Source organism: Staurois parvus, unplaced genomic scaffold, assembly GCF_062004578.1.
Source record: "Staurois parvus isolate SC_StPar_1 unplaced genomic scaffold, SC_StPar_1.0 ptg000071l, whole genome shotgun sequence".
NCBI lineage: Eukaryota > Metazoa > Chordata > Amphibia > Anura > Ranidae > Staurois > Staurois parvus.
The window spans coordinates 8941945-8969062 of record NW_028317867.1 but is presented as its reverse complement, the minus strand read 5'-3'; the positions used below and the strand labels follow the sequence as shown (position 1 = coordinate 8969062).

The following is a 27118-nucleotide window of genomic DNA, read 5'->3' as shown; positions in this document are numbered from 1 at the left end:
CCCCCACTCTCCGTCTCTTGTGTCCCCTGTCCCCCCCACTCTCCGTCTCTTGTGTCCCCTGTCCCCCCCCCACTCTCCATCTCTTGTGTCCCCTGTCCCCCCACACTCTCCATCTCATGTCCCCTAAGTCTCCTGTCCCCCCCCCGGTGTCCCAGTCTCTCACCTGCTGTGACAAGCCTTGAGGCAGTCCACCTGGCGCTGTCTCTGCTGTTGCAGGCTGTTGAGGGCCGGCAGAGGTCTGGAGCCTTTAGAGGAGAAGAACCAGCTCATGGTCGGATAATCTGACTGAGGAGGGGGAAGGGAGACTCGTGTTGTTGTTGTGGTCAGAGGAGGCGGTCCGGGCTGATCCGGTCAGCAGAGGAGGGGGTCCCCGGGGAGGCAGTCCAGCAGGGTGTCCGGAGTCATGGGGTCACAGTATACATGTATCCGGCCTCCCCATTGTATCATCACTTTCCCAGACCCCTCTATAGCTGTCCTCAGGTCGCACCGTGTGACAATTCTCCCCTCGTCATGGTGACGTACCTCAGCCACAAGGAGAGGCCACGCCCGCCGGTCTTTTCCGTCATCTCGGTGCGCCTCGGCGGCGGAGGTGTGCGCTAGGGGTAGAATGCAGCGGATGGACGTCGCTCAGGTGACGTAGAGGGCCTTGTAGAGACCTGAGTGACCTCATAGAGACGGACTGTGACGCGCTGCTGAAGCGGGGGAGACCTATTTCTGGACAAGAAGACAGAGCGGATGGTGAGGGGAGAGCCTGTATGTCTGGGCGGACAGCACACAGGACTGGTGGGAGGGACCTGCCTGGACCTATTGTTTGACAGCTCTGCCTATGGGAGGCCAGCAGGTGGATGTCCTGTGTGTACAGGACACACTGGGGGGGTCTGTGTGTACAGGACACACTTTGTGGGGGGGGGGAGGTCTGTGTGTACAGGACACACTTTGTGGGGGGGGGGAGGTCTGTGTGTACAGGACACACTTTGTGGGGGAGGTCTGTGTGTACAGGACACACTGGGGGGTCTGTGTGTACAGGACACACTTTGTGGGGGGGGGGGGAGGTCTGTGTGTACAGGACACACTTTGTGGGGGGAGGTCTGTGTGTACAGGACACACTTTGTGGGAGGGGGGAGGTCTGTGTGTACAGGACACACTTTGTGGGAGGGGGGAGGTCTGTGTGTACAGGACACACTTTGTGGGGGGGGGGGGAGGTCTGTGTGTACAGGACACACTTTGTGGGGGAGAGGTCCGTGTGTACAGGACACACTTTGTGGGGGGAGGTCTGTGTGTACAGGACACACTGGGGGGTCTGTGTGTACAGGACACACTTTGTGGGGGGGGGGAGGTCTGTGTGTACAGGACACACTGTGTGGGGGGGGGGGAGGTCTGTGTGTACAGGACACACTTCGTGGGGGGAGGTCTGTGTGTACAGGACACACTTTGTGGGAGGGGGGAGGTCTGTGTGTACAGGACACACTTTGTGGGAGGGGGGAGGTCTGTGTGTACAGGACACACTTTGTGGGAGGGGGGAGGTCTGTGTGTACAGGACACACTTTGTGGGAGGGGGGAGGTCTGTGTGTACAGGACACACTTTGTGGGAGGGGGGAGGTCTGTGTGTACAGGACACACTTTGTGGGAGGGGGGAGGTCTGTGTGTACAGGACACACTTTGTGGGAGGGGGGAGGTCTGTGTGTACAGGACACACTTTGTGGGAGGGGGGAGGTCTGTGTGTACAGGACACACTTTGTGGGGGGGGGGGGAGGTCTGTGTGTACAGGACACACTTTGTGGGGGGAGAGGTCCGTGTGTACAGGACACACTTTGTGGGGGGGGAGGTCTGTGTGTACAAGACACATTGGGGGGGAGGTCTCTGTGTACAAGACCCATTTGGGGGGGGGGGTCTGTGTGTACAAGACCCATTTGGGGGGGGGGGTCTGTGTGTACAAGACCCATTTAAGGGGGGGGTCTGTGTGTACAAGACACATGGGGGGGGGGGTGTTACAGGACACACTTTGTGGGGGGGAGGTCCGTGTGTACAGGACACACTTTGTGGGGGGGGGGAGGTCCGTGTGTACAGGACACACTTTGTGGGGGGAGAGGTCCGTGTGTACAGGACACACTTTGTGGGGGGGGAGGTCTGTGTGTACAAGACACATTGGGGGGGAGGTCTGTGTGTACAAGACACATTGGGGGGGAGGTCTGTGTGCACAAGACCCATTTGGGGGGGGGGGGGTCTGTGTGTACAAGACCCATTTGGGGGGGGGGTCTGTGTGTACAAGACACCAGGGGGGGGTGTGTTACAGGACACACTGGGGAGGATTTGTGTGTACAAGACCCATTGGGGAGGGGGGTCTGTGTGTACAAGGCACATGGGGGGGGTCTGTGTGTACAGGACACACTTTGAGGTGGGAGGTCTGTGTGTACAAGACACATGTGGGGGGTACAGGACACACTGGGGGGGTCTGTGTGTACAAGGCACATTGGGGGGGGGGATAGCACGTTAGGCTCCTCGCTATAGATTATGTGTAAAGTTCATACTGCCGTTAGCACCCCTGCTGAAAGAGCATACACTTGGCTTCTTTTGGGGGGGGTGGGAGGTCTGTGTGTACAAGACACATTGGGGGTGGGGAGGTGTGCGTACAAACACATTGAGGGGGAGGAGGCTGTGTGTACAAGACACATTCTGGGGGGGGGCTGTGTGTACAAGATACATTGGAGGGGGAGATCTGTGTGTACAAGACACATGGGGGGGGGGGGGAGGAGGTCTGTGTGTACAAGACACATTGAGTGGGAGGTCTGTGTGTACAAGACACATTGAGTGGGAGGTCTGTGTGCACAAGACACATTGGGGGGGGGGGGGAGGTCTGTGTGCACAAGACACATTGGGGGGGGGGTCTGTGTGCACAAGACACATTGGGGGGGAGGAGGTCTGTGTGCACAAGACACATTGGGGGGGGGGAGGTCTGTGTGCACAAGACACATTGGGGGGGCAGGAGGTCTGTGTGCACAAGACACATTGGGGGGGGGGTCTGTGTGCACAAGACACATTGGGGGGGAGGAGGTCTGTGTGCACAAGACACATTGGGGGGGGGGGAGGTCTGTGTGCACAAGACACATTGGGGGGGCAGGAGGTCTGTGTGTACAAGACACATTGGGGGGGGTCTGTGTGCACAAGTTACATTGGGGGGGAGGTCTGTATACACAAGACACACTGGGGGGGGGGGAGGTCTGTGTGTACAAGACACATTGGGGGATGGTACGTTGGGCTCCTCACTAAAGACTATGTGTGAAGTTGATACTGCCCTTAGCCTCCCTGCTGAGAAGCTGCCCTTAGCTTCTGTGTTGAGAGGCTGCCCTTAGCCTCCCTGCTAAAAGAGTATACACTTGGCATCTTTGCCGAATGAGTACGCTTGGCATCCTGTGCATTCTCTTTGCTGAAAGACTGTGCTGAGCATTCTTGCAGAAAATCTGCTGCCAGACCCCATCTATGCCTTGTACCCCTTGCACTGTATTGAATGCTTTGCTTACAATGGGATGCTGCCTTCAACACTTCTTCCAGCAGATTTATTAAAGTCCAATTTTAACCTAAATCTCTTTTTGCCATTCCATACCTTTTTGAAAAGAGCGCAGCCATGTAGGGCTCCGTGTGCACAGCCGCAGCATTCATTCACAGAGTTCTGTGAATGAATCAACTACAAGTGCCGACATCCTTTGCAAATGTTGGCTTTTAGTTCTCAACAGACTACCACAATGCAACTTACACTGACAGTCTGCAGGAGTCCTGCATGGCACCAGCCATCTGCTGATAGCTGGTGCAATGCTTTCCAGCTTCTAAAAATAAAAAAAAAATGGTAAATGCACATCAGTAACTGAGACCAGAGGATCCAACTTCAGAATGCTGGAATCATAGCAATAATTCTGCTGGCAGTACTCAGAAAAAATGTAAACTGTAATTTAAAGCGATATATGTCCACAAGGTGGCACGCACCTCATTGGATTTAACCCTTAGTAATCTAGCACAATGTACAAAGTATCTAAATTCCTAGAGATCCCTTTTTAAAGCTGAACAAAACTCTCCTATTCTTTATAGCCAGAGAAGCTTCTGTTTGATCTGCAGTCATGCTGCTGCACTCATGGTCAGCTATGACCCGTTCATTTGAGAGCACAAGCAACTGTGACAATGATCATATGACTGCTTTCCTTTGGGAAACAGTTAAATCATTTCAGGTTTAATTCCACTTTTTAAAGGACTATTGTACCTTAAAGCAGAATTAAAGGTAAAAATATATTTACCTCCGTTCCAACAGTCCAATGTCTGCAGAGTCCCTCTCCGGTGTTGGCATCTTCTATCTGGTTTGTTACAGGTGCCAGTCTTTGGCCACCTCAGTTGACTAGTGCAGGATGATGTCATTCCGTTTGCAGGAGTGCAGTCATCCCATCGGCATTCAGGCAGTGTGCTGGAATGTAAACTGAGCTGCTCATACACAGTGTATATTATAGAGGAGATTGTGAACAGGCAGGTAAGTGTATTTTATTGCAGAAGAGACACTGCATGTCTCCAATAAGGACCCTGCCTGTTCAAGAACTGAACACAATGGGATTGGGGTGGGGTGAGGGTTTACGATCAAAGACTGCACAGTGATGATCTGTGGAATGGAGAGGAAGGTGTGTATTTTATCAGGCAGGCTGTACTCAGGGGTGGAGCATTAATAAAAGATGACTGTACTGAAAAGTACAGGTAACATTCTGTGATAATAGTTCAAACATTGGATGTTATTGGAATGGAATGACTATTTTCTGAGGGTTTGGGGGGGCTGTGTGTACTGCAGATATGTGTGTGTGGGGGTGGGCAGCAGGGTATATAGTGAGGGAGCAGTGTATACAGACACACTACCTCAATTGCCACCGCTAAATGTCATTGCCAGTTTTTGTATGTAATTGGTGGCTTTTTTTTCTTCTCTATAGCGCAGAGAAGGAGCTGTACTTCGCCCCACCTCTAAAGTAAACAAAGGGGCATGGTCACCCAGTGATATTATCCAGTGGCCCAGCCCTTTTGATTACTTTAGTGGGGGGTTAATGATGGCTTCTTCTCAGAGCTATGAAGTGAAGGAAAAAGAAAAAGCCGGAAATTGCATTTAAAAACCAGCAATGACGTTTAGCGGCAGCAAGTGAGGCACCCTGTCTGTATACACTACTTCCTCACAGTATACACTGCTCCTCTCCTGCCCCCTCCTTGCACACATGATGGGCACTGTGACAGGGGTACTGTGTAGTGTTTAGGCACTGTACAGTTTAGATCGGTAACTCTTTGTTAGAAGATTCCTCTTCTCACACAGGATCTGTATGTGGAAGAGGAAGCTGGTAACAGCAAGTTAACGCTCTGTGTTTACATTTGTGATCAGCTGTGATTGCATACAGCCGATCATGTGGTAAAGAGCCACTGCCATTGGCTCTTTATCTCGAACGGTGATGCACTGTGTCCAAGGGAATCAGCTCACCACCGATCTGCACACATGTACAGCTAGAGTGGGAAGACATCATGTGACGTCCTCCCAGAACAAGAGAGCTGTCATTGCCCAATACAATGGATGGGAGGTGGTTAGATTGTACATGAGATATATATACATACACACAGACACACATTTTGGTTTTTTTTTTTTCATTCACTATATTTTTTTCTACGAAAGTGGAGGTCGGTTGAACCTGTTATCCTGTTTACCCTGCTATGATAGATGTAATTAAAATGTTGATGATAATTAATTTTTTTCTTCTGATTAAGAAAAACTACATTTTTATTTCAGCTTTGCAGAGTGCAATTATCCATCTATGAAACCTCCCAGTAGACACGCGCAACATTTTGATGCCTGCCTCTGAGCTCCTCCCCCAATACCACTATGCCTGCCGCAACAGTGGACCACAGCCAGCGGATCTGCGAAGTCTGGGCCTGCAACCTGGATGAACAGATGAAGAGAATCCGTCAAGTTATACGCAAGTATAATTATGTTGCAATGGTATGTTTAGGGGTTGTGTCAGTTTGGATAACTTGAAATGATTCATCCTATTCACATAGCCACTGATTACCTGCCATACAGTATAAGTAATATGCAATACGATTTATCTGACATTGTAGTCATTTTTCTTTTTCACTTGCTAATCCTGGGAATAACACACGTTCTGTCCCAGGGTGGCTATGCTTCCTCATTCCACTGTATCTAAGAAGGGAGACATAGTTGTCATCCAGGCTGCAGTTAGAATATGTATTTCTCTCTAAGACTTTAGGGGATTAGTAGTTTACAGAAAGAAGATATTGTTTGTACTTTCAATCTAGTTTACAGGAAATGGCAAGTATATTGCATTTCTAGCAAGATAAAAGTTCTTTTCTATACTTGCTGCAAATGTTCTTAGCTTAAAGTAAAAAGTAATGCAGTCACCACATCTACAGACTGGCATTCTGCATTACACTAAATGTTTGTTCTTGTGTTTAGATATCTTCTAAAAATGTTTAAATCTATAATATTCATCAGGGTAGCATTTCTCCATATTTAACTGGTAATGTATAGCAAAATGCTGGTAAGCACAAAGCTGAGAGCAGGGTAAGTGCGTGTTTTGAGTGAGCGTTACAACCATGTGTTCTAATAAGTCAATGTTTTATCTGTTTAAGGCTCAGCTGCACTAATGTAATTAAAATCCACCCTTAAATGCTTGTTATGTTTGGAGGTAGTAGAGGTATAAGGAGAAATCCCTTATTTCGTGTTCCAGCAGGGTACCTCCAGCGCTTCAACAAGTCCCCCCAACAAGCTGTTGCTTTAAGAAGAGTCCGGCAGCGGTTGCTCTCCACTCAGCCCAAAATACAGTACAAGGGTAATGTTCCTGTATTGTACATTAAATGCCAAGACTCCAGGCAGAGGAGGAAAGCGCTGGTGCAGGGAGATGGATAAGTAATGTATGTTCTCCCTGTGCCTGTGTGAGTTTCCTCCGGGTACTCTGGTTTCCTCCCACACTCCAAAGACAAAGACCCATCAGTTTATTTTTTGCCATCTGTGTCCCATTGGAGATATATACCTTCACTTCCTGTCCCATAGCCAAAACACAAAAAAAAAAGTCCCATAGCTCCCGGCACAAAGACCAGGGTGTTGCTGAGAGCCCCGAGTCCCGTTCTGACGATAGGGACCCAGTACTCCCGATTCTGGGTCACATGATCGCTGTGATAGCCTCTGATTGGCTATCACAGTGATCAGTCACTGTACAGCCCAGCCCCTTTGTTTTATTTTCTCTCTCTATGAATGGAGGAGAGATACATTGTATCTCTCTAACACCTGGCATAGAGGGGGGAAAAATGTTTGTTAAAAGAAAAAGAAAAATAAAGAAAAAAATACCTAGATCAAGGTTTGATCTAGTTCAGTGCCAGGGTAAGTGTTTTGGGTCAAAGGTCAGTTTTTTTTTGTTTTGTTTTTTAAGTCAGTGTCTGTGTGCTTTAGGTAAGAAAAACAAACATGCGCACTATTGTTTCTGGGCTGTACTACGGGTACAAACAACAAATACCATACACATATATGGTATCGCTGCGATCGTCAAGAGCTGGAAAATTTATTTTGGGTTGTTCTTTGGTGGCAGGTAGTAACAAGAAACACACAGCTAAATTTAAAAAAAAATATTTTGGGCCAGTTTTTCTTTGATAATAAAAAAAAAAAATTGGGAGATATCCATTACCTTTACCACCAAATGAAAGCCCAATTTGTCCTGAAAAAAACTAGGTATAATCCATCTGCATGTAAAAAGTAGTTGTGACAATATGTACAGTTTTGCTAACACATGTTAACGTTGCAAAATTGTGTTTAGGCATTAAGATTTGTTTTACCCTTAGGCGCGAAGGGGTTAAGGGAATTCCTTGGGAACACCCAGGTCACGAGAACTAGTGTCCCCATTGGAAGATTTCTATTACTTTTCTGGCTACAACCCAAAATGTAGGGTTTCTTTTACTTTCACTTTCGATGATAATGGTAAACAGGACAAATAGGGTGATTCTCCTTAGCGGGACACAGACAGCATTAAAAATCTAACAGGTGTTCTGATATATCTCCACTCTATCCAAAACAAAAAAAAAAGTTTTGCCTTTAGTTATACCTTAGTTAGCCTATTTTAGATAGAGAAAAAGTGCAATTTGGCAGATATAACATACTTCATTTTCATTCTCTGTGGTATGAGAGTTGACAGCGTGGTCCCTGGTCAGATGTAATACATTGTAGCTGACTGGTGTCCCTAGATTTAGTAAAAGATCTAACGTGTTTTCAACGTACAGCTCTCCTTTTGAGACGTTTGGCACAGGGAAGAAGAAAAAAACATTTTTATAAATAATTTAAAAACATTTGTGTTTATATTAACTTTTTATTTTTTTTATTATTATTATTCAGGATTTATATAGTGCCAACAGTTTGCGCAGCACTTTACAATATAAAGGGAGACAATACAATTCAATACAAGAGGGTTAGGAGGACCCTGCTCCTGGGAGCTTAAAATCTAATAGGGTGGGACAAGTGGAACAAAAGGTAATAACTGTGAGGGATGAACTGATGAGAGAAATAAAAGATTCAGTTGTTAGCTGAAGGCAGTGATTTATTTAGGTTTTATTTTTGCATTCCATCTTTGAAACCAGCAAAAAAAAAGGGGTTCACAGGACAATTTTGGTTTAGTTTCTTCTATCTTTGAGGGATCATTGATTGCACACTGTGAGAGACTTCTATCAAAGTACTGTTTCTCGGAAGGTCAGTCAGCTATTATTCACATTGATGCGAAATGCTATTTAATCTTCATGTTTCAGGCCTTGTTGAAACTGTCACCAGGTTCCTAAGTCAGGATAACCTCTTTCATAAGTACATGTACCTATCCAGATCACTAGACACTGTGGTATTACAGTTGGTCTGTGTGAAGAGTTACTTATTGCTCATAGTGGGCCAATTGTCTTCTGATATTTTCTGCAACCAAATGTATTGGCTTACATTGAGTTAAGTCCAGTGATGTATATGCCACCTCTTGGATTTGTCTTTTATTTGCAGCCTTTGCTGAGCACTGACAGTTTAGCTATTGCTATACATCTGACACTGACAGAAGAGTTTTGGCTGCTGTGTGACTGCCTGCCCCTTCTCTCAACTGTCCATTCACAAAAGGCATAATACAAAACAATTTGTGATTGGGTGAGAGAAGAGGAGGGGCGGGCATTTGCTTGGGAAACCAGAAGGTCCAGTGTGAGAGCACAGATATATACAGTGGGGATCGAAAGTTTGGGCACCCCAGCTAAAAATTTGTATTAATGTGCATAAAGAAGCCAAGGAAAGATGGAAAAATCTCCAAAAGGCATCAAATTACAGATTAGACATTCTTATAATATGTCAACAAAAGTTAGATTTTATTTCCATCATTTACACTTTCAAAATAACAGAAAACAAAAAAATGGCGTCTGCAAAAGTTTGGGCACCCTGCAGAATTTATAGCATGCACTGCCCCCTTTGCCAAGCTGAGACCTGCCAGTGTCATGGATTGTTCTCAATCATCGTCTGGGAAGACCAGGTGATGTCAATCTCAAAGGTTTTAAATGCCCAGACTCATCTGACCTTGCCCCAACAATCAGCACCATGGGTTCTTCTAAGCAGTTGTCTAGAAAACTAAAACTGAAAATAGTTGACGCTCACAAAGCTGGAGAAGGCTATAAGAAGATAGCAAAGCGTTTTCAGATGTCAATATCCTCTGTTCGGAATGTAATTAAGAAATGGCAGTCATCAGGAACAGTGGAAGTTAAAGCAAGTTCTGGAAGACCAAGAAAAATATCAGACAGAACAGCTCGCAGGATTGTGAGAAAAACAATTCAAAACCCACGTTTGACTGCACGATCCCTCCAGAAAGATCTGGCAGACACTGGAGTTGTGGTACACTATTCCACTATAAAGAGATACTTGTACAAATATGGTCTTCATGGAAGAGTCATCAGAAGAAAACCTCTTCTACGTCCTCACCACAAAAATCATCGTTTGAACTTTGCAAATGAACATATAGACAAGCCTGATGCATTTTGGAAACAAGTTCTGTGGACCGATGAGGTTAAAATTGAACTTTTTGGCCGGAATGAGCAAAGGTATGTTTGGAGAAGAAGGGGCACAGAATTTAATGAAAAGAACCTCTGTCCAACTGTTAAGCATGGGGTTGGATCAATCATGCTTTGGGGTTGTGTTGCAGCCAGTGGCACAGGGAACATCTCACGAGTAGAAGGAAAAATGGATTCAATAAAATTTCAGCAAATTTTGGATGGTAACTTGATGCCATCTGTGAAAAAGCTGAAGTTAAAGAGAGAATGGCTTCTACAAATGGATAATGATCCTAAACACACCTCGAAATCCACGGGGGATTACATCAAGAGGCGTAAACTGAAGGTTTTGCCATGGCCTTCACAATCTCCTGACCTCAACATAATTGAAAATCTATGGATAAACCTTAAAAGAGCAGTGCGTGACAGACAGCCCAGAAATCTCAAAGAACTGGAAGACTTTTGTAAGGAAGAATGGGCAAAGATACCTCAAACAAGAATTGAAAGACTCTTGGCTGGCTACAAAAAGCGTTTACAAGCTGTGATACTTGCCAAAGGGGGCAGTACAAGATATTAACTCTGCAGGGTGCCCAAACTTTTGCAGATGCCATTTTTTTGTTTTCTGTTATTTTGAAAGTGTAAATGATGGAAATAAAATCTAACTTTTGTTGACATATTATAAGAATGTCTAATCCAGGGGTGGGCAAACTTTTTGACTTGAGGGCCGCAATTGGTTCATATATTGGACCCGGGGGCCGGACCAAGAGTAGATGAATGATGTGTATGTGTCATCCATAGTAAGTATAGTAATATTCCCCCATAGTAAGCATAGTAATTCATCCCCCATATAGTAATTCATCCCCCATATAGTAATTCATTCCCCATATAGTAATTCATTCCCCATATAGTAATTCATCTCCCCTATAGTAATTCATCCCCCCTATAGTAATTCATTCCCCATATTAATTCATCCCCCATATTAAGTCCCCCCTGTGTCAATTCACTTACCTTTGCTCCGCACGTTCCTCTCGTCGTGTTCCCGCGCCGTTTCGGTGTAGCATGAAAATCTGTCTCCTGTGAGGATCTGTCCCCCTCGACGTATCTGCGCATGTGCCAGTTTCAGGCATTAGCAGCCGATCGGCAATCTCCGGCACATGCGCACATACGTCGAGGGGGACAGATCCTCATAGGAGACAGATTTTCATGCTACACCGGTCTTCAGGGCGGACTGTGAGAGGAGCCTAGCAGGAGCCTAGCTCCGCGGGCCGGATTAAAAGGTCCGCCGGGCCGTAGTTTGCCTATTGCTGGTCTAATCTGTAATTTGATGCCTTTTGGAGATTTTTCCATCTTTCCTTGGCTTCTTTATGCACATTAATACCAATTTTTAGCTGGGTTGCCCAAACTTTCGATCCCCACTGTATATACGGTCAGCACTCAGTAAAACTGGAAATAAAGGAGAGAAAGCCATAAGACACCATATGTTTCATTGGACTTGACCCATTGTTAGCCAGCAATTTCTGGAGTTCTTCTTTAAATATTTACCAAACCACTAGCTGCACATCAGGGATGACCCTTTGTCTGGGCTAACCTACATTCTGTAGCTGCTGACTTTTACTTAAAGGACACTTGCCTGCGCAGAGATGCAGCACCATCCTCATCCTGGCTGGTTTTTTGCAGGCATTCAGTTCCCTGGCATGTTTACTGTGGGAAGCCGAATGTGACTCTTTGCAGCTTTACAGCTGGCTCCCCACTCTGCATGTACAAGCAGCGTTGGGCTGTGTGAATGGTCCTGCAGCCTCCTGGGACATGTCCCAGGAGATTGCAGGCAGCAGTTGACCAGGGGTTAGAGGAAAACATCTGGTGGAATCACCTAGGCAATGGAGCAGGTACCTGACAAAACTAGGTCAGGTACATGCTCACCCCCCCCACAAAAATTTTTCCAAAAGTGGTGGTTGGACATAAAGCAGAACCTCCCTGTTTAGGGTGAAGTTCCGCTTTAAGGCGACTTTTCCCTCAAATTGAAGTGTAAGGCTCAGCCAAAGTAAGTAAAAGAGAGTAACGAGATATACAGCTTTCAGAAGTAAAAACGCATATTTATAATATAAGACCGAATATTCATATTATTGCATAAACCTAGTCATGGGTTCTCTTCAACATCTTTTTTTTTTTTTTTTCACTTTTCTTCATAAGGTCACATATGTGACATGTAGGACCCCTATTTTAAAGTGAACGTTTTCTTTGCTCATACAGGGTGAAGTAAAAGGTTCAGCAGTTAACCTTGCACTCTTTCCTTGTTTCATGCTGTTTAGCTGTGGTGGGGGAGGGGGGGGGGTGAAGTGGGGAAAATAAATCCACGTGTAAGCTGCAAACCACCTTGCCAGTGCCTACACATGGGCTTTGGGCCAACCGTGTGGTACTGGGAACATCAAATGATAGGGTTGAGAGTCGCATGCTCACCCATACCCAGAATTTTCATGCATTTCAATGTCTTCCCATGATGGGTCAGCAAAGGGAAGAGGACTATATGCTGCTGAGGAGGAGGGGGCTAAGTGAACCTTTTTACTTGTCCCTATATGGACACAGCACAGTGAACAAAATTCATATACGTTCACAAAGAGAGTGAAAATTGTTCTCCTTTTTTCAGAAATACTTAATAGTCATTCCCCCTGTTGTTTTGTTACTCTGCTTATGCTTTAAAATCATAAACCGGTTAATATTATTATTATGTGCTTTATTTAATAGAACTGTAATGTTATCTCTTTTGTAGGACACAGAGTTTCCAGGAGTAGTTGCGAGACCAATCGGAGAGTTCAGGAGCAACGCTGACTATCAGTACCAACTTTTACGCTGCAATGTGGATTTACTGAAGATAATTCAGCTGGGGTTAACATTTATGAATGAGCAAGGCGAATACCCACCAGGAACCTCAACATGGCAATTTAATTTTAAATTTAATTTAACGTAAGTGCCTTCGTTACATACGTAGTTCTTCATGTCCAAATGTACTGTGGACTGTTGCAGAATTGGAGGTGCTTTGCTTAGTAAACAAGTGGAAGCTGTGTTCCCTGTGAATACCCTATCAATGTGGAAATTGAAACAAACAGGATTTTTGTCTGCATGGTAGTAATGAATTCATGCACTGGCAAGGATTTTTTTAATATGAGTACAAACTTAATCTAAACCTACCACAAACTTGGGTAAGTTATACTGCACATAAGATGTTAAAATGTATATACAGTTTACCTTCAGTGAATTTGGTGCGCATAAAGTGGATTTATATCCTTTTGTAGCTGTTGCGGAATATTTAAAAATGAAAATGTCAACACTTGCTGCCTCTGAGTGAGAAGGTTAAGTGCAAGTCTTGGCTTGACTGTGTTTTTCTCTGCAGGGAAGATATGTATGCACAAGATTCCATAGAGCTGCTCACCTCATCTGGGATCCAGTTTAAGAAACACGAGGAAGAGGGCATTGAAACTCACTATTTTGCAGAGTTGTTCATGACCTCTGGAGTGGTGCTTTGTGAAGGAGTAAAATGGCTTTCTTTCCACAGGTATGTGACAGGAGTGTTAAACCAAAGTATTCCTTACACCAGGGCTAGGAAACCTTAAAGAGGTGGAGATCTACCTGAACAAACATGGGAGAAGTCAAAGATCACTGGACACAGTGACGCCACCTCACACCTGATTGAAACCAATAATTGATGTACTACTGTGTCACAATCACGTGCATTGCACGGCAATCATGGGTTTAAATCAAGAGGTGAGGAGGCAACATATCACCTCCTCACCACCTTGTAAACACACTTGAATTGCTTTTCTTTTTTTTTTTTGGAAAAATCTTTATTTTTACAAAAGTCAATACAGATTGGATTGCTTTTCAGAGTACCAATCGTCCCATCTGCACTTGTGAATGAGCCCTTAGTTGCATCCATTAGTGTTACTCTTAGAACTTATTCTCATGTAAAGTTGGGTGGTGGTAAAACCCTGTGGTTGAGTCACAGTTTTACCGCCCACGTTCCCTACCTTTTTTAGCTGCTGAGGCAGCAGCCGAAGGTGTAAACATGCCGCAGTAGGAATTACATTCCCTGTTGTATTTGGTGGGTGCTACAGCCTGTCAGTCAAGACCCATTCAAGTAAATGGGGCCACTCAAGGCTGCGCAAGGTTGCAGGGCACTTGCAGAGCAGCCTCATTCACTTGAATGGGTCATGCTTGGCAGGTGCTACACCCACCAACCATGATGGGGCGTAGGAGCCAACACTACAGAGGAGACGTCAGCTTATGCAGCTCTTGCTCCCTACTACAGCTCCAACTTTATAAGTAGTCCCTCTGCTTTGCACTCTGATGCTCTGGGATAGCGGGCCAACAATCCCAGACAGTGATCTACCAGTCACCTTGCTGAAATCTACTGGTTGCTGACCCCCGCCTTTCATATCTCTTTATTCAGGCTTTTATTGGTGATGCACAGGGATTAAAGATCTGGGTATTAGAAGATATTCTCAATATACTTTTTGCAAGTTGGTAAGGTAGTACCATTTACATTGAAATACAGGAATTTTATTTGAAAACTATCTGCTCAGTCAGAGGTCCCTGTGTCCCTGTCCATTATAATGGAATATTAGGGCACTGACACCTCTTTTAGGTTGTTAAAAACTGGACTGCTTATTATCTTCTCTACTGTTGCAATGAACCATAGATATATTGGTTACATTTAGTGGGTTTACTATTGTCTCCTTTTAAAAGCATATATTTATTTTTTTCTCTTTAAGACAAATCTGTTTTCATGTCCCCCTCCTCAGCAGCATAGTCCCCCTTTCCTTTATTCCCCCACATGTCTGTTAAGTCATTGGGAGCAAAGCAAATAGCCATTACCTGCAGCAAGTGAATTTGAAGCATGTAACAGCAGTGATTGCCCTGTCCCTGTCACATAGGGTTCTAAGCCGTGTGGGAACCAGCAGGTGCACTTTGGTAACCAGGTAACAGGTTCAATTTATGGATCACTGTAACTTAGAGGGTAAAATTTAGGACCTACTATAGCTAAAATATGCAGGTAACTATGTAGTAAATGACTGCAAAGTGAAAATGATATAATACTGTTGGGGGTGGCTTTGGTTTAAAGTGGTTGCACAAGCAGAATGTTTTTAATCTCAATGCATTCTCTGCATTAAAGTGTTACTAAACCCACAACAGTAAAATCAGTCTGTATATGCTGTAAAGCATGCTTGTTATACTCACTGTGGAACCTAAGGGGTTATTCATCTGCATTGTATAAAAAGGCTGTCTGATCCTGTCTCCTCTGATCCTCCCCTCCTTTTACTTTCCCCAATCCATCTGCCATAGTACAGAGCAGCAGTGGCAAGTCTGCATATGCTCTGTTTGGTGTGCATTGCTAGAGTTTTTTTTTGTTTGTTTTTTTTTTTTGGAGGGTGCATGTGATCAGCAAAGGGCCAATCAATGCTGTCCGGACAGAGGGTCAGGGGTCATGCAGCCTCATAAAACAGTCAGAAGAGAATGAAAACTCCTCCTACAAGATTAACTAGTGCTCGGCCTAACACTGATAGAAGTCACAAGACTGCTCTAACTGCTGAAGAGAAAAGGTATTTAGCAATTTATAGTTACTAAAATAATTGCATGATTATGCTCTGCATACTTGTGGGAGACCAGATATAGTGAATGCAGGGTCCTGTGTTTAGTAACACTTCAAGGTAAAAAAACCTTCTGCATGCAGCTATCCCCCCCCCCCCCCCCCAGTCCCCTCTTAATCTAACCTGAGCCTGATCTCACTGCAGCAGAGCACTGTGCCCAAGAGCAGCTGTTCTCTCTTATCTCTCCCTCTCCTCACTGGGCAGTGAGGCAGCTGCTAGAGTCATTGGCTCCTGCTGCTGTCAGTCACAGCTAGTGAATAGAGGGTAGGACAAAGCCACACTCTGTGCTTCAATGAACACGGAGGCGGCTCGAGATTGAGCCCACACGAGCGCCCCTGTAGCAAGTGGCTTGCTATGGGGGGCACTGGGCAGGAGAGATGAGTCAGGAGTGCTAGAGGAGGACCCCAAAAGAGTAGGATTTGGGCTGCTATGTGCAGCACCATGGCACAGTGCTGGTAAGCATGACATGTTTGTTAAAAAAAAAATAGGTTTACAATCACTTTAAACCTGCTTTCCAAATGGCAAAAACAATTGCTCTAAATGTGTAAGATGTGTTGGTGGGAATTAAAGTGTTACTAAACCCACAAAAGTAAAATCAGTCTGTATATGCAGTAAAGCATGCTTCATATAATCACTGTGGAACCTAAGGGGTTAATCCTCTGCATTGTGTAAAAATGCTGTTTGATCCTGACTTCTCTGATCCTCCTCTTGTTCAAATGTCCAGTGTCTCCCTCTTATCTTCTGAAAAGACATCGTGTAGAGACACTCTGCACATGCTCAGTTTGGTGTGTAATGCTAGAGAGGGGTTTTTTTTTGGGGGGGAGTGCATGTGATCAGCACAAGGTCAATCAGCGCTGTCCAGATAGATATCAGGGCTTCTACATCCTCCTAGAGCAGAAAGAAAACTCCTCCAACAAGCTTTAACATGTGCTCTGCTGGACACTGACAGAAGTCACAAGACTGCTGTAACTGCTGATGAGAAAAGGTATTTTGCAGTTTATATTTACTAAAATAATTGCATTTCCATGTAATGTGTACTGTGGGAGACCAGATATAGTGAATGCAGGGTCCAGGGTTTAGTAACTCTTTAAGCTTTATTGTATGTTGTTTAAAACCACATAGCTAACTAAGGCTACCCTGGCCACAGGGTGGCAAGGCTTCAGTGATTTCACTTGAATAATGAATAATTGTCATTCTATTAAAGGAATAGGAAACCAAAATTCTTTCGTGCTAGTGACAGAATGTGTCGTGTGTAATATTGGCTTTTTCCCCATAGCTCTATTTTAAGCTATGGTCCTCCATAGCTATGGATGGAGTCTGTCTGGCTTTGCAGGTTGCCAAAAAAATTGCATCTATACACTGGGTGCCAAAGTTCAGCCTCCTTGGGGTGTGAGGAGGCTGAATGGTAATGGTTCCACTCCTCCATACTGCATTGTGAAAGACTTTCACAAGAAGGCAGATGGGTCCCTTAGAAACATGTTGCTTCCCTAGTTGTTAGCATAATACCGTTAGGTGAAAACCCAGAGCTTACTCAAGTCAGGCCTAACATTTTCAGCCTACATAAACCAATTTAATGTTATTTTATAGCGTAGTGACCTGGCCAACATTCCCATTTCTCAAGAGGAGAAGCAGAGGTAATAATCAAACATGCAATGCTTTTTCTCATTGTACAGATAGAATAGTATTCAGAAGTGGGTCTTGGGGTGACTGAGGATGTACTGATGTTTCCAAAGAGACCTCTGTCTATCTATGTCATCATTTGTCCCCAGTCTTCAAATAACCTCATTTTTAATCCCTAATTAATGGCAAAAGTGTTTTAATTTGGTGATGACCTTACTTTGTGTGCCTTTTTTATGCCTTTGTAAAAAGGTGTGACTTTCATCTGTGTGACAGCAGTACAGAACATTGGATTGCAGAGTCTCCTGTGATTCTTTGATAATCTGCTCATGACTTTCCAGCCTGAGCTGTGGGAAAGTTAATGAACAGAGTAGCTGTGTCATGGCTAAGAAAAGAGAATGGATCAAGAGAATTTAGACCGTAATCATGTAATCCCCATGAAGAACAAGCAGCTTCTCTTGTACAACAGTGTTCTTATGACAACTATAGGAACTTTCTATGAAGTCTCAATATTGCTGATAATTTCAGTTTCCTCTAATTTGTGCTGCTTGCTCCAGTGAGGTTAGTTTCCAGCTTCTTACTTTCCAGCTACATTTTATTTGAGTGTTAATGGATTTGACTGGTATCGTCCTGTACTAATCTGGATCATCGACAAATTACAAAACCAAAAGTCTGTAATCCTTCTGATTACACGTGTATACTAAGACCATGTGACTTTGGACTGCACAGTGCATACCATGCAGGTAATGTGTTAGTGAATAAACACTGTATGGAGCAATTTATTTTCGACAGGGCATAAAACTAGTTTATTCTTCTGTCCAGATGGCACTCCATTTTTTGCCAGACTATATGAGGGAGATTTACTAAAACTGGATCACTGAGAATCTGGTGCAGCTCTGCGTGATAGCCAATCAGCTTCTAACTTCAGCTTGTTCAATTAAACTTTGACAATAAAACCTGGACACTGATTGGTTTCTATATACAGCTGCACTAGATCTTGCACGCTTCAGTTTTAGTAAATCCCCCCTATGTATCTGCTCTGTCGAAAGAAACCTGTTATTTCCAGTGTTCTATAGCTCAAGCTCTAATTCACAATGAAGTTACTCCTTTGCCCCCCAAACCCTCCACTACCCTCGGTGTCCTAGTCTAACAATGGGGCTCGTCATCCTGCTATTGCTTGAAAGATGTTGTAGACTAAAGATGCAAATATTCCCATGCAGAAACAAGTTGCTGTACAGTTATCCAAGAGTTGAGATTTTACGAGTCGGCAATGCAGTTAAAATCTGTAATGACTGCTGAGAATCTTCTGGACCTGCAAGGGAGGTTCTTCCTGTTTTATTAGGAAATCTTCTTCAAGTTTTAAACCAATTATATATTCTGACTTAAAGCCGCCTGGCACATTTTTAGCTTTCATTTAATATAAAGCAGGTAAAGCAATAAAAGATCATTTGTTTATAGTGGCTAATGCACTTTGCACATTGTACCGTTCTGTAATAATGACCAATTGCATGAAATACTATGATCGGAGTTCTGGGTGAGCAGGAATTTATTAACCAGGCTTTCCACACAATAATTTGCATTGTTGCCCACATGGCCTAACAAAGGTGCCAGCTAAATTTCCAGTTATTTAATTCAGCAATATGGACAATCAATGGTGATGCCATAATTTGGTTTTGGAGTAGTTGTGGGATTTGGTCAGAACTGGGAATGTGGACTATATCAGTGCATGTTATTTTATTTTTTAAACTGTAGAGGAAGAGGTACTGTTTTTAATTTGTACCTGTCCCATCACCTGTACCTCCCAGACCTTGCTCTGTTTCTGAGTGTCAGCCAGAGAATCTTCAGCATCTAGAGGTTTCCAGGAGGGTTGGATGCTGGGTTCCTTGCTATGCTGCTCCAGCTGCTGCATCATTACAGGGCAAAATCAGTATTATTCGGTTTACAGGAGGATTTTTTTTGTAACAGAGTTTCTGCAAATCTATGAATACAATATTTCCAAATATCACTCCTAAAAGTGACTGTTTTGATATTTTTAGTTGTTGCTTAGAGAAAAGATTTGTTGTCTTTTCAATCCTTTTTTTGGGGGGGAGGAGAAGAATGAAACTATTGGTTTAAGCTTTTAATATGATCAGGAGAAAGGTAATAATAAGATTGTCTGGGGAAGAGTTTGGCATTTGCAAATATGTAAAATAGATGAGCTGTGTGTGTGTGGTTTAGATTACAGCATACCAATTCCTTATTTGGACTGCTTTTCACTGATGGTCCTTAATCAGGCCATATGCACCTCAAGACATTGTATCTCTTTCATGTGACTGTAAAGAATACAAATGCACTTTGGGTAGAGTTCCACATGTTGCATAAACAGTACAGTGTGTCAAAATGTATCTAAAATTCATGATATGTACAATGAACCTATTCTGTCCTTTCAGAATAATGATGTAATCTTTCATGTTTTCTCTCATTTCTATTACAGTGGCTATGATTTTGGCTATCTAATAAAGATACTGACAAATTCAAACTTGCCTGAGGTTGAGTTGGACTTCTTTGAAATTCTTCGGCTATTTTTTCCAGTGATATATGATGTCAAATATCTCATGAAAAGCTGCAAAAACCTTAAGGTACGTACTACTCAAGTGAAACTCATGAGACAGGAAGCTGATGTGATTGGAGATATATTAATTTTTTTTTTTTTTACAGTCATTTAAATTAAATGCAGAAAAATCTCAGTTGAGACACTATGTAAAAGTACATAAAAAGGCTGTACCTGAAATAGATTGTTGTATTAGTCTAAGAAGGGATAGAAACTAAAGCCGGCCCTAGATGAATCGAAAATTGAAAGTTCTGTCAATCAGAAAATGAAAATGGCTCACAAGATTGTGCCATCACCCAGCATGTTGGATCAAGCACTTTTGACCGCAGCATGAAAATCACGTGTCGCAGTTGGCACACTAATTATGCAAAAAAACAAACCATTTGAAGATTGACATGAATTTTGTTCAGTTTTCAACTTGTCTGTTTTTTTTTGGCGTTTTACCTTTTAACCATTTCAGCTATCACATTTGTATGCCTCTATAAACGAGAGCAATTTTTTGGCGTATTGATTCATCAATAACTTTTTCTTTACTTAACAACAGATTTCAAACTCATGAAACAGGAACCTGATGATGATTTTATTTTCTTTTTGCAATCTACTTTATAGACAAACCTTTTTACAAAGCACTGCAAAGTTATTTACAGAATTACAGCTGAATTTTGAATATCAATGGCTAGAAAAATATAATTTAAAAAAATCAGCAGGAAACTAAAAGTAAATCAATCCCATTGTATTCTAAAGCGGAGACTTTGCATTTTCCACAAGTATGTTTGACAGAAGTCGATTGTTAGGTCGATTCTGTTTAGCTGCAGCAGCCACACATTAAAGCGGTAGTAAACCTGATAATTCCCCCCCAAAAAAAAGAACTGTTCCCCTGCAAGGCAATGTCATAATGTGCTAGTATGCACTGCATACTAGCACATTATGTGAAGCTTACCTCCAGCTGCACGCAGTCACCGTTGTCAGGCTTCCATCTTTGCTTGAGTGGCTGAGCCGCGATGTCACTTCCACGCCTTTATGTGGGAGTAACTTTTTACGGCATGCAGCTCTGAAGGAACTGCACGGGCATGCGGTTCCTTCAGAGCGAATGCGCCGGTGCTGCTACACAAGTAAATATCTCCTAAATGGTGCACTCTAGATATTTACAGTACCTACAGGTAAGCTGCCTTATAGGCTTATCTGTAGGTACAAGTAAAAAAAAAAAACCAAAAAACAGACTTTGCTGACCCTTTAATTATACAGAACACTGTAGGTCAAGTACCACCTGAATTCGACATTGCATTCTAGTCAGAGCTCAGCATAAGAATGAGAGGTTCATGAAATCATAGATGCATAATTTAGGTTTTTTTCCTTGTCTGGTAAAATGACTTTGAAAGGTGTGCCCACATGAAAAGATACGCATCTGATTTGAAGCTACATAGACAGGCACTTCTGTAGGTGAAATGCTGTGGTCAGTGGAAGATTAACTGTTCTGCATTGCAGCATGATTTAACCTGATTTACAGGTCCAATGTTCCAACAGGAGAAAAATGTCCTAAAATAAATTCTTTATTGCCATCTAGTTTTGTTGCTAATTGGTTCCTACTGACATGAATTAAGAGTTGCACAGCCAATAACTGCTGTGCATAGGTAGAGCTTCACTGGTTTGTAGTCCTGATATAAATCCAGAACATTTAATTTCATGCAACTTTCTCATCATGTGTCAGCTCCAATTTCCACCCCATTTTTTTTTTTAAGCTCTGGTATACATTTTTTATAGCCTTGACTGGTTTTCTTCTTGTCAGCATGTTCAAAGGGGGGAAAAAACTGAACTTGTAATAAAATCTGTTCAGCAGTAAAAAAAAAAAAACATGAAGGATCTACAGCAGTGTGTTCTCTTCATTAGGGTGGACTGCAAGAAGTGGCTGAACAGCTGGAGCTGGAGCGGATAGGACCTCAGCACCAAGCAGGCTCAGACTCTTTATTGACAGGAATGGCATTCTTCAAAATGAGAGAAGTAAGACACATAGTGAATAGATTGGGAAAAATACTGTAAAAAGCTGTACAGTGTTCAGTGATTGTTACAGTTTGACTGAAATTTAAAGAAACCACCTTTAACCCAGGTTTCCCAACCTCTTTTATAGCTGATTTTCTGTAGAATGCTGCCTATTTGCAAATATTGTTTTACTTTTTCTTCAGCTGGGTACACATGGATCAAAATTCGGCCGGTCCAGCTGAATTATGATCTGTGTGCCGCCCTCATGCTTTGACAGAAGCCGAATATTGGATTGACTTCTGTTAAACGGGACTGTTGAAACACCTTGTTCGATCAGCGGCTTGTAGCCAATGTTGCTGTGCTGACCAGTGTGTTCTGACAGCAAAGAATCCTTGCCGTTAGAGTACAATATCCCTATTGGGGAGGGGGGGAGGGTTCTTCCATCCACATTGCTTGACCGTTTTATTTTTCAGTCAAAACAAAAAACAAAAAAAAACTGCGGACCGTGTGTACCCAACTTTAAACTGCAAGTTTGAGGCTGATTAGACTTCTGCCTTTCTAGGAAACTTAATATCAAGTGCTGTAGTGCACTACTTCAGTGTTTGCCATGTGACTACCCAGTCACTGGCATACACAAGGTGGAGGGTGGGTGTAGTTTACACTCTAATGGAGCAGAGAATTTATTTCTGTATCATTAATTAAAAGAATGAAGACACAATCATTTTGGTTTTTCTTTTTCAGAAAAACAGGGCAAACTTTATTAGAAGTAAAAGAATAGAGCATTTGCAAGCAAATAACTTTACTGCTGAACTATAACAACTTCATATTTATGAAAAGGCCATTATGTCAACATATTTTTAATTCAGTTCAGTCCGTGTCCCTTTAAATAGCCAGACTGTCATCTAGCAGATTTTAAATAGGTGCAATGCTGATTAGATTCATCCTATGGTCCTGCCTAATCGCCCAACTACAGCACCCAGAGCCAGAAACATGTTGTGATAACAGCATTGTGCAGACAAATTAGGTCTGAATGATTCATGGTGCCAATACTTCCCTTCTGGAAAAGACTAACCCAGAACTTATAGCCAGCACAACGCTATTTGAATATGACTATATTGGTAGCTGAAAGATATATCGTTAGAGAGCATGTAAACCCACCATTTCATATTCCTGATATGTGCTTGCTGTACCATGTGCTTGTATGAAAACGTATCCTCTTCTCTTTGTATTGTTTCCTTTTTGTGAAATCCTTGGTGTCCGGCCAGTTCCTCTTCTTTCCTTTTAAAAACCGACTACACTAGGCACAGCATGGTCAGTTCCCTAGCTATGCTGGGAACTCAGTGTGCTCTCCTTCAATGATCAGACTTCTGCTTACACACAGCTGCAGGCTCAGCAATGTAAATAAATGTCACAAACCTGCTTCCAGGTCTGGGATGATATGTGCTGCTTTTACTAAGAGATTTGGCTGCTTTTCTCCCTGCTTTGCAGAGAAAAGAAACAGGGAGATATCTGCTCTATGTACAGAGCCCTGTGTTGGTTGTTTGTAAGCGCAGGGCTCTGTGCTGTGATTGGACACAGCCGATCAGTAGGTCACAGCCACAAATCATTGGCTGTGACCTACTGAAAAAAATTCTGCTTTCTCCAACCACAGCGCAGGTCTAACTTTTTTGGCCTAACTTTATGAAGAAATTTGATTTCATTGATTTTTTTTTTTTTTTTTATTGGATATGTTTTATAACAGAAATTAGAAAATATATTTTTTCTTCAAAATTTCAAAATGTTTGATCTTTTTTTTTCGTTTATTCAATAGAAAATAAAAAACCCAGTGGTGGTCAAATACCAAAAGAAAACTCTATATCCACTGCTATGCAGGGACATGAATGAAGTCTCAATTCATGTGACATTTCAAATAATGTTAACAAGAACAAAGTAAAAACACTTGTACCACTCCCTGCCAGACCTCACACTGACAGCTGCCCACACGGTGAAACCATGCATCTTACCATGCGGGCTAGTGTGAACCAGTCCCTTTTTTCATATAACATAAAAAATGGTCAGCAGGAAATCCTGAGCCAAGGCCAGCTGTGTCCTGCAGAAGTGAGAGAGATCTTATTTCTGCTCCTAGAATAAATGAAGACGGGAAGGGGGAATAAATCTCCCTGCCTATCTTCAGCAATGTAACCAGACTATATTAGCACACTACGAGACCACCAAGATTAAAAGAAAATTTAATTTATTACAAAATCATTAATATGTAACAGCACCAATACAAAAAGACAAACCTCAGGGCAACTAGCCCTGGGTAGTAAAAACATACAGAGTACCCTCAACTGGACTGAGTAGAATATAGAGCCTGAACTCCTATTCATCTCTATACAGACATATGTTGCAGCTTTCTACCTCTTTTGGCTTATATATATATATATATATATATATATATATATATATATATATATATATATATATATATATATATATATATATAATATAATTTTTTTTTTTTTTTTGGAACGGGGGGCTGACAGACCTGAGATACTTGATACATACTGATCACCTCAACAGGTTTTAACCTCATTATTTATTTGTTGGCATCTCCCCTGTGGTGTTGAATATATTCATTGGGACTGGTCAGCATGGTGGCGTTGTTGTTATAATTTATAGCCACAGTGACCAGAAAACCTCAGTAAGAGGAGCCACCGTTTTAATCTTTAATAAATAACCAAGAAGTATTTTTATGCGATGCCTTGGTTCCATTGTATGTGAGATATTTGTAGTGCAAGGCTATCACTTTCTTGATTTTTGTTTAACATTGAACCTCTTTTTGAGTGGAGTGAGAGTGATTGATACACACCTTGTAATCACTCAACTTGTTTATTGGCCAACACATACAATAGTTCCACCATTTATCGCAATCAATAAATGTTAGGTTATTTTCCCTTCCTGTGGCTTTGGTGCATGGGTATGCGCACCCCTCCTTTTTCTTTTAATACATGTGCATGCTATGTAAAGGGAAATTTTATCTATAAAACAGGCAAGAGATTAGGTAACCGTACAAGGAATTGACAAAGATTGGAGCTGTTTTGCATGACAAACCAACCGGCTTCTAGCTTTCATTTTCAAAGTTTACCTGGACAAGATGAAATTAGAAGTTGATTGGTTACTGTGCACAGCTGTTCTAGATTCTGTCTGCACCAGTATTAGTAAATCCCCCCCAGTGCATGGCTGGAGCTGGTGTTTTCATATGAACACCGGGGAGATTTACTAAAACTGGAGCACTCAGAATCTGGTACAGCTGTGCAGCCAATCAGCTTCTAACTTCAGCTCATTCAATTAAGCTGGTTGATTTCTATGCAGAGTTGCCCCAGATTTTGCTCGCTCTAGTTTTAGTAAATCAACCCCACAGTGTAGGAAAGCTGCTGAGGAGGAACGGTTTCTAAGAGACCTGTAGAGGAGAGACTATTCCACACTCAGTGGTAGCTTTTCTTTACTTTTTTTGTTCAGGTCTACATTAGGCTGTCAAAATGAAAACATTTAGCATTATTATTTTAACATAGCAGTTTCATCATTTTTTGGACTTGTTCATCAAAATACTGTTATACATTTCCCCCCCAGATGTTCTTTGAAGATCACATAGATGATGCAAAATATTGTGGTCACTTGTATGGCCTGGGATCTGGATCATCATATGTTCAGAATGGCACAGGGAATGCTTATGAAGAGGAAGCCAACAAGCAATCATGACCTCCAAAGGACAACTAGCACTTTTCATTGCCAAGCTCTATTCCTTTCTCCATGTTTTATCTCTGGTCACATTGGTTGGACATCTACTCGCTCATCTCTCAACAGCATTTACAGTATTTCCTGTACCCATACAGAACCACCTAGCCCTGAAACAGCCTGGTGGCTTAATTTGATTAGATCCATAGCCATCATTCTTCCACTGCCTGCCCCAGAAGTTTTTATGAAGGTGATAAACTTAGCCCTGTGGGGATCGGGGTTGGAACCTTCTGAGCATCTTCACAGGACTTCAGGCAATGTAATAGATGTCAGGTGATCATTTTTCCACCTTTTTTTGCTCTTAAGGTGGCTGAAGAGCATTGCAGGTCTTGTTGATCTTTTGATGTCACTTTACCAGCTTTTCACATCTTCAGATTTTTGTGCGCTCTGTCTACCAGACTTATGGAGCAAATGTTGCACCAATCCGAAGGGCGTAATTAGGTGCATTATTAAAAGCTCTAAAATGTATGTGTATAGTGCAAATGAGGAACCAGCACATAAAACTATGAGATAAATCTCCCTTCAGGTTGACAGCTGAATGTAAAGCTGCTAGCTTTTTCAAGCAAAAAAAACATCCAGCCTCTCCCAGTTTTTTTTCTTGCACTCGTATGAATCTCAACACTCGACTTTTATCCCTAAATCCGTGTTTACAGTCACCATTTTTATTTTTATGGAATTATATTTATTAAGAGCTTAATTTTGGATCTCCAAAATGAATTGCTGGAAAATTAAATGGCCTGATAGAAATATTTAAAAAAAAGTACAATCAAACAGTTCAGCAAGTGAAATCAAAACCGTAACTGCAATGGATCTGATGAGGATAATACAATACACCTTTTTGTATTGCTACAGAAATGTAATTTTTTGTTGAAACAACAAAAACTAAGATTATGTTTGTGGATGGGCATTGATCAGCATACCAGCTGTTGATGAATTATAGTGACTATGATGTTACTCAGTCTATTGTTAGCCTTATGGAAGAAGGTGAATAGAAAACCTCAAAGGTTCCAGCAATCACCTCTTCTGAGGGTGATTGATCAACATTGCAGGTCTTGTTGATGCTTTTGTTCCTTTTGACAGTATCTTTTCAATATATATTTTTTATATTGTCAGAGAAGATGTGAAATTATCTTTCATGGCCCTCCCATTCAAATGCTGTCATTAGATTTCTTTTCGAGTGGGTTAATGATGCAATCTTATTTCCTTACAAAATTACATGTGTGTTTTTATCCACACACTGTTGACCCCTGTACAATACATGGAAAGTTGTCATTCAGAACTACTTACCTTTATACTTTGTAATAACTTGATTTTTTTTTTCTTTCCAGATAAGTTACAGCGTTGTAACGGTGTGATCCTTTTTAATGCATATAAAAAAAAAGAAAAAAAAATGTTTGCAAACAAAGGATATTTGTTTTTAGAGCTTTTGTAAATAAAGGCTTAAAAGATA

General features: G+C 42.4%; 2 protein-coding genes across 5 annotated transcripts in view; one reads left to right on the top strand and one right to left on the bottom strand.

Annotated features, from left to right (window-relative positions):
* VPS37A (VPS37A subunit of ESCRT-I) overlaps positions 1–552 on the bottom strand; it is a 56077-nt gene extending 55525 nt beyond the window's left edge. Inside the window, exon 1 of the mRNA XM_089669309.1 lies at positions 164–552. Within this exon, the coding sequence (XP_089525435.1) occupies positions 164–270 (107 nt within the window). The 5' untranslated portion in view covers positions 271–552. The remainder of the gene's footprint in view (positions 1–163) is intronic.
* CNOT7 (CCR4-NOT transcription complex subunit 7) lies at positions 542–27118 on the top strand. 4 transcript variants are annotated; one of them, XM_089669310.1, is made up of 7 exons: positions 545–738; positions 5792–6001; positions 12833–13026; positions 13454–13615; positions 19798–19942; positions 21802–21912; positions 25504–27118. In XM_089669310.1, exons 2-7 carry the CDS (start codon positions 5885–5887, stop codon positions 25630–25632), a joined length of 858 nt encoding a protein of 285 aa, XP_089525436.1. In that variant the 5' UTR covers positions 545–738; positions 5792–5884; the 3' UTR covers positions 25633–27118. The 4 variants fall into 4 exon arrangements, with proteins under 4 accessions (XP_089525437.1, XP_089525436.1, XP_089525438.1 ...); XM_089669311.1 differs by lacking the exon at positions 21802–21912 and having other exon boundaries at positions 542–738; XM_089669312.1 differs by lacking the exon at positions 545–738 and having other exon boundaries at positions 5805–5978.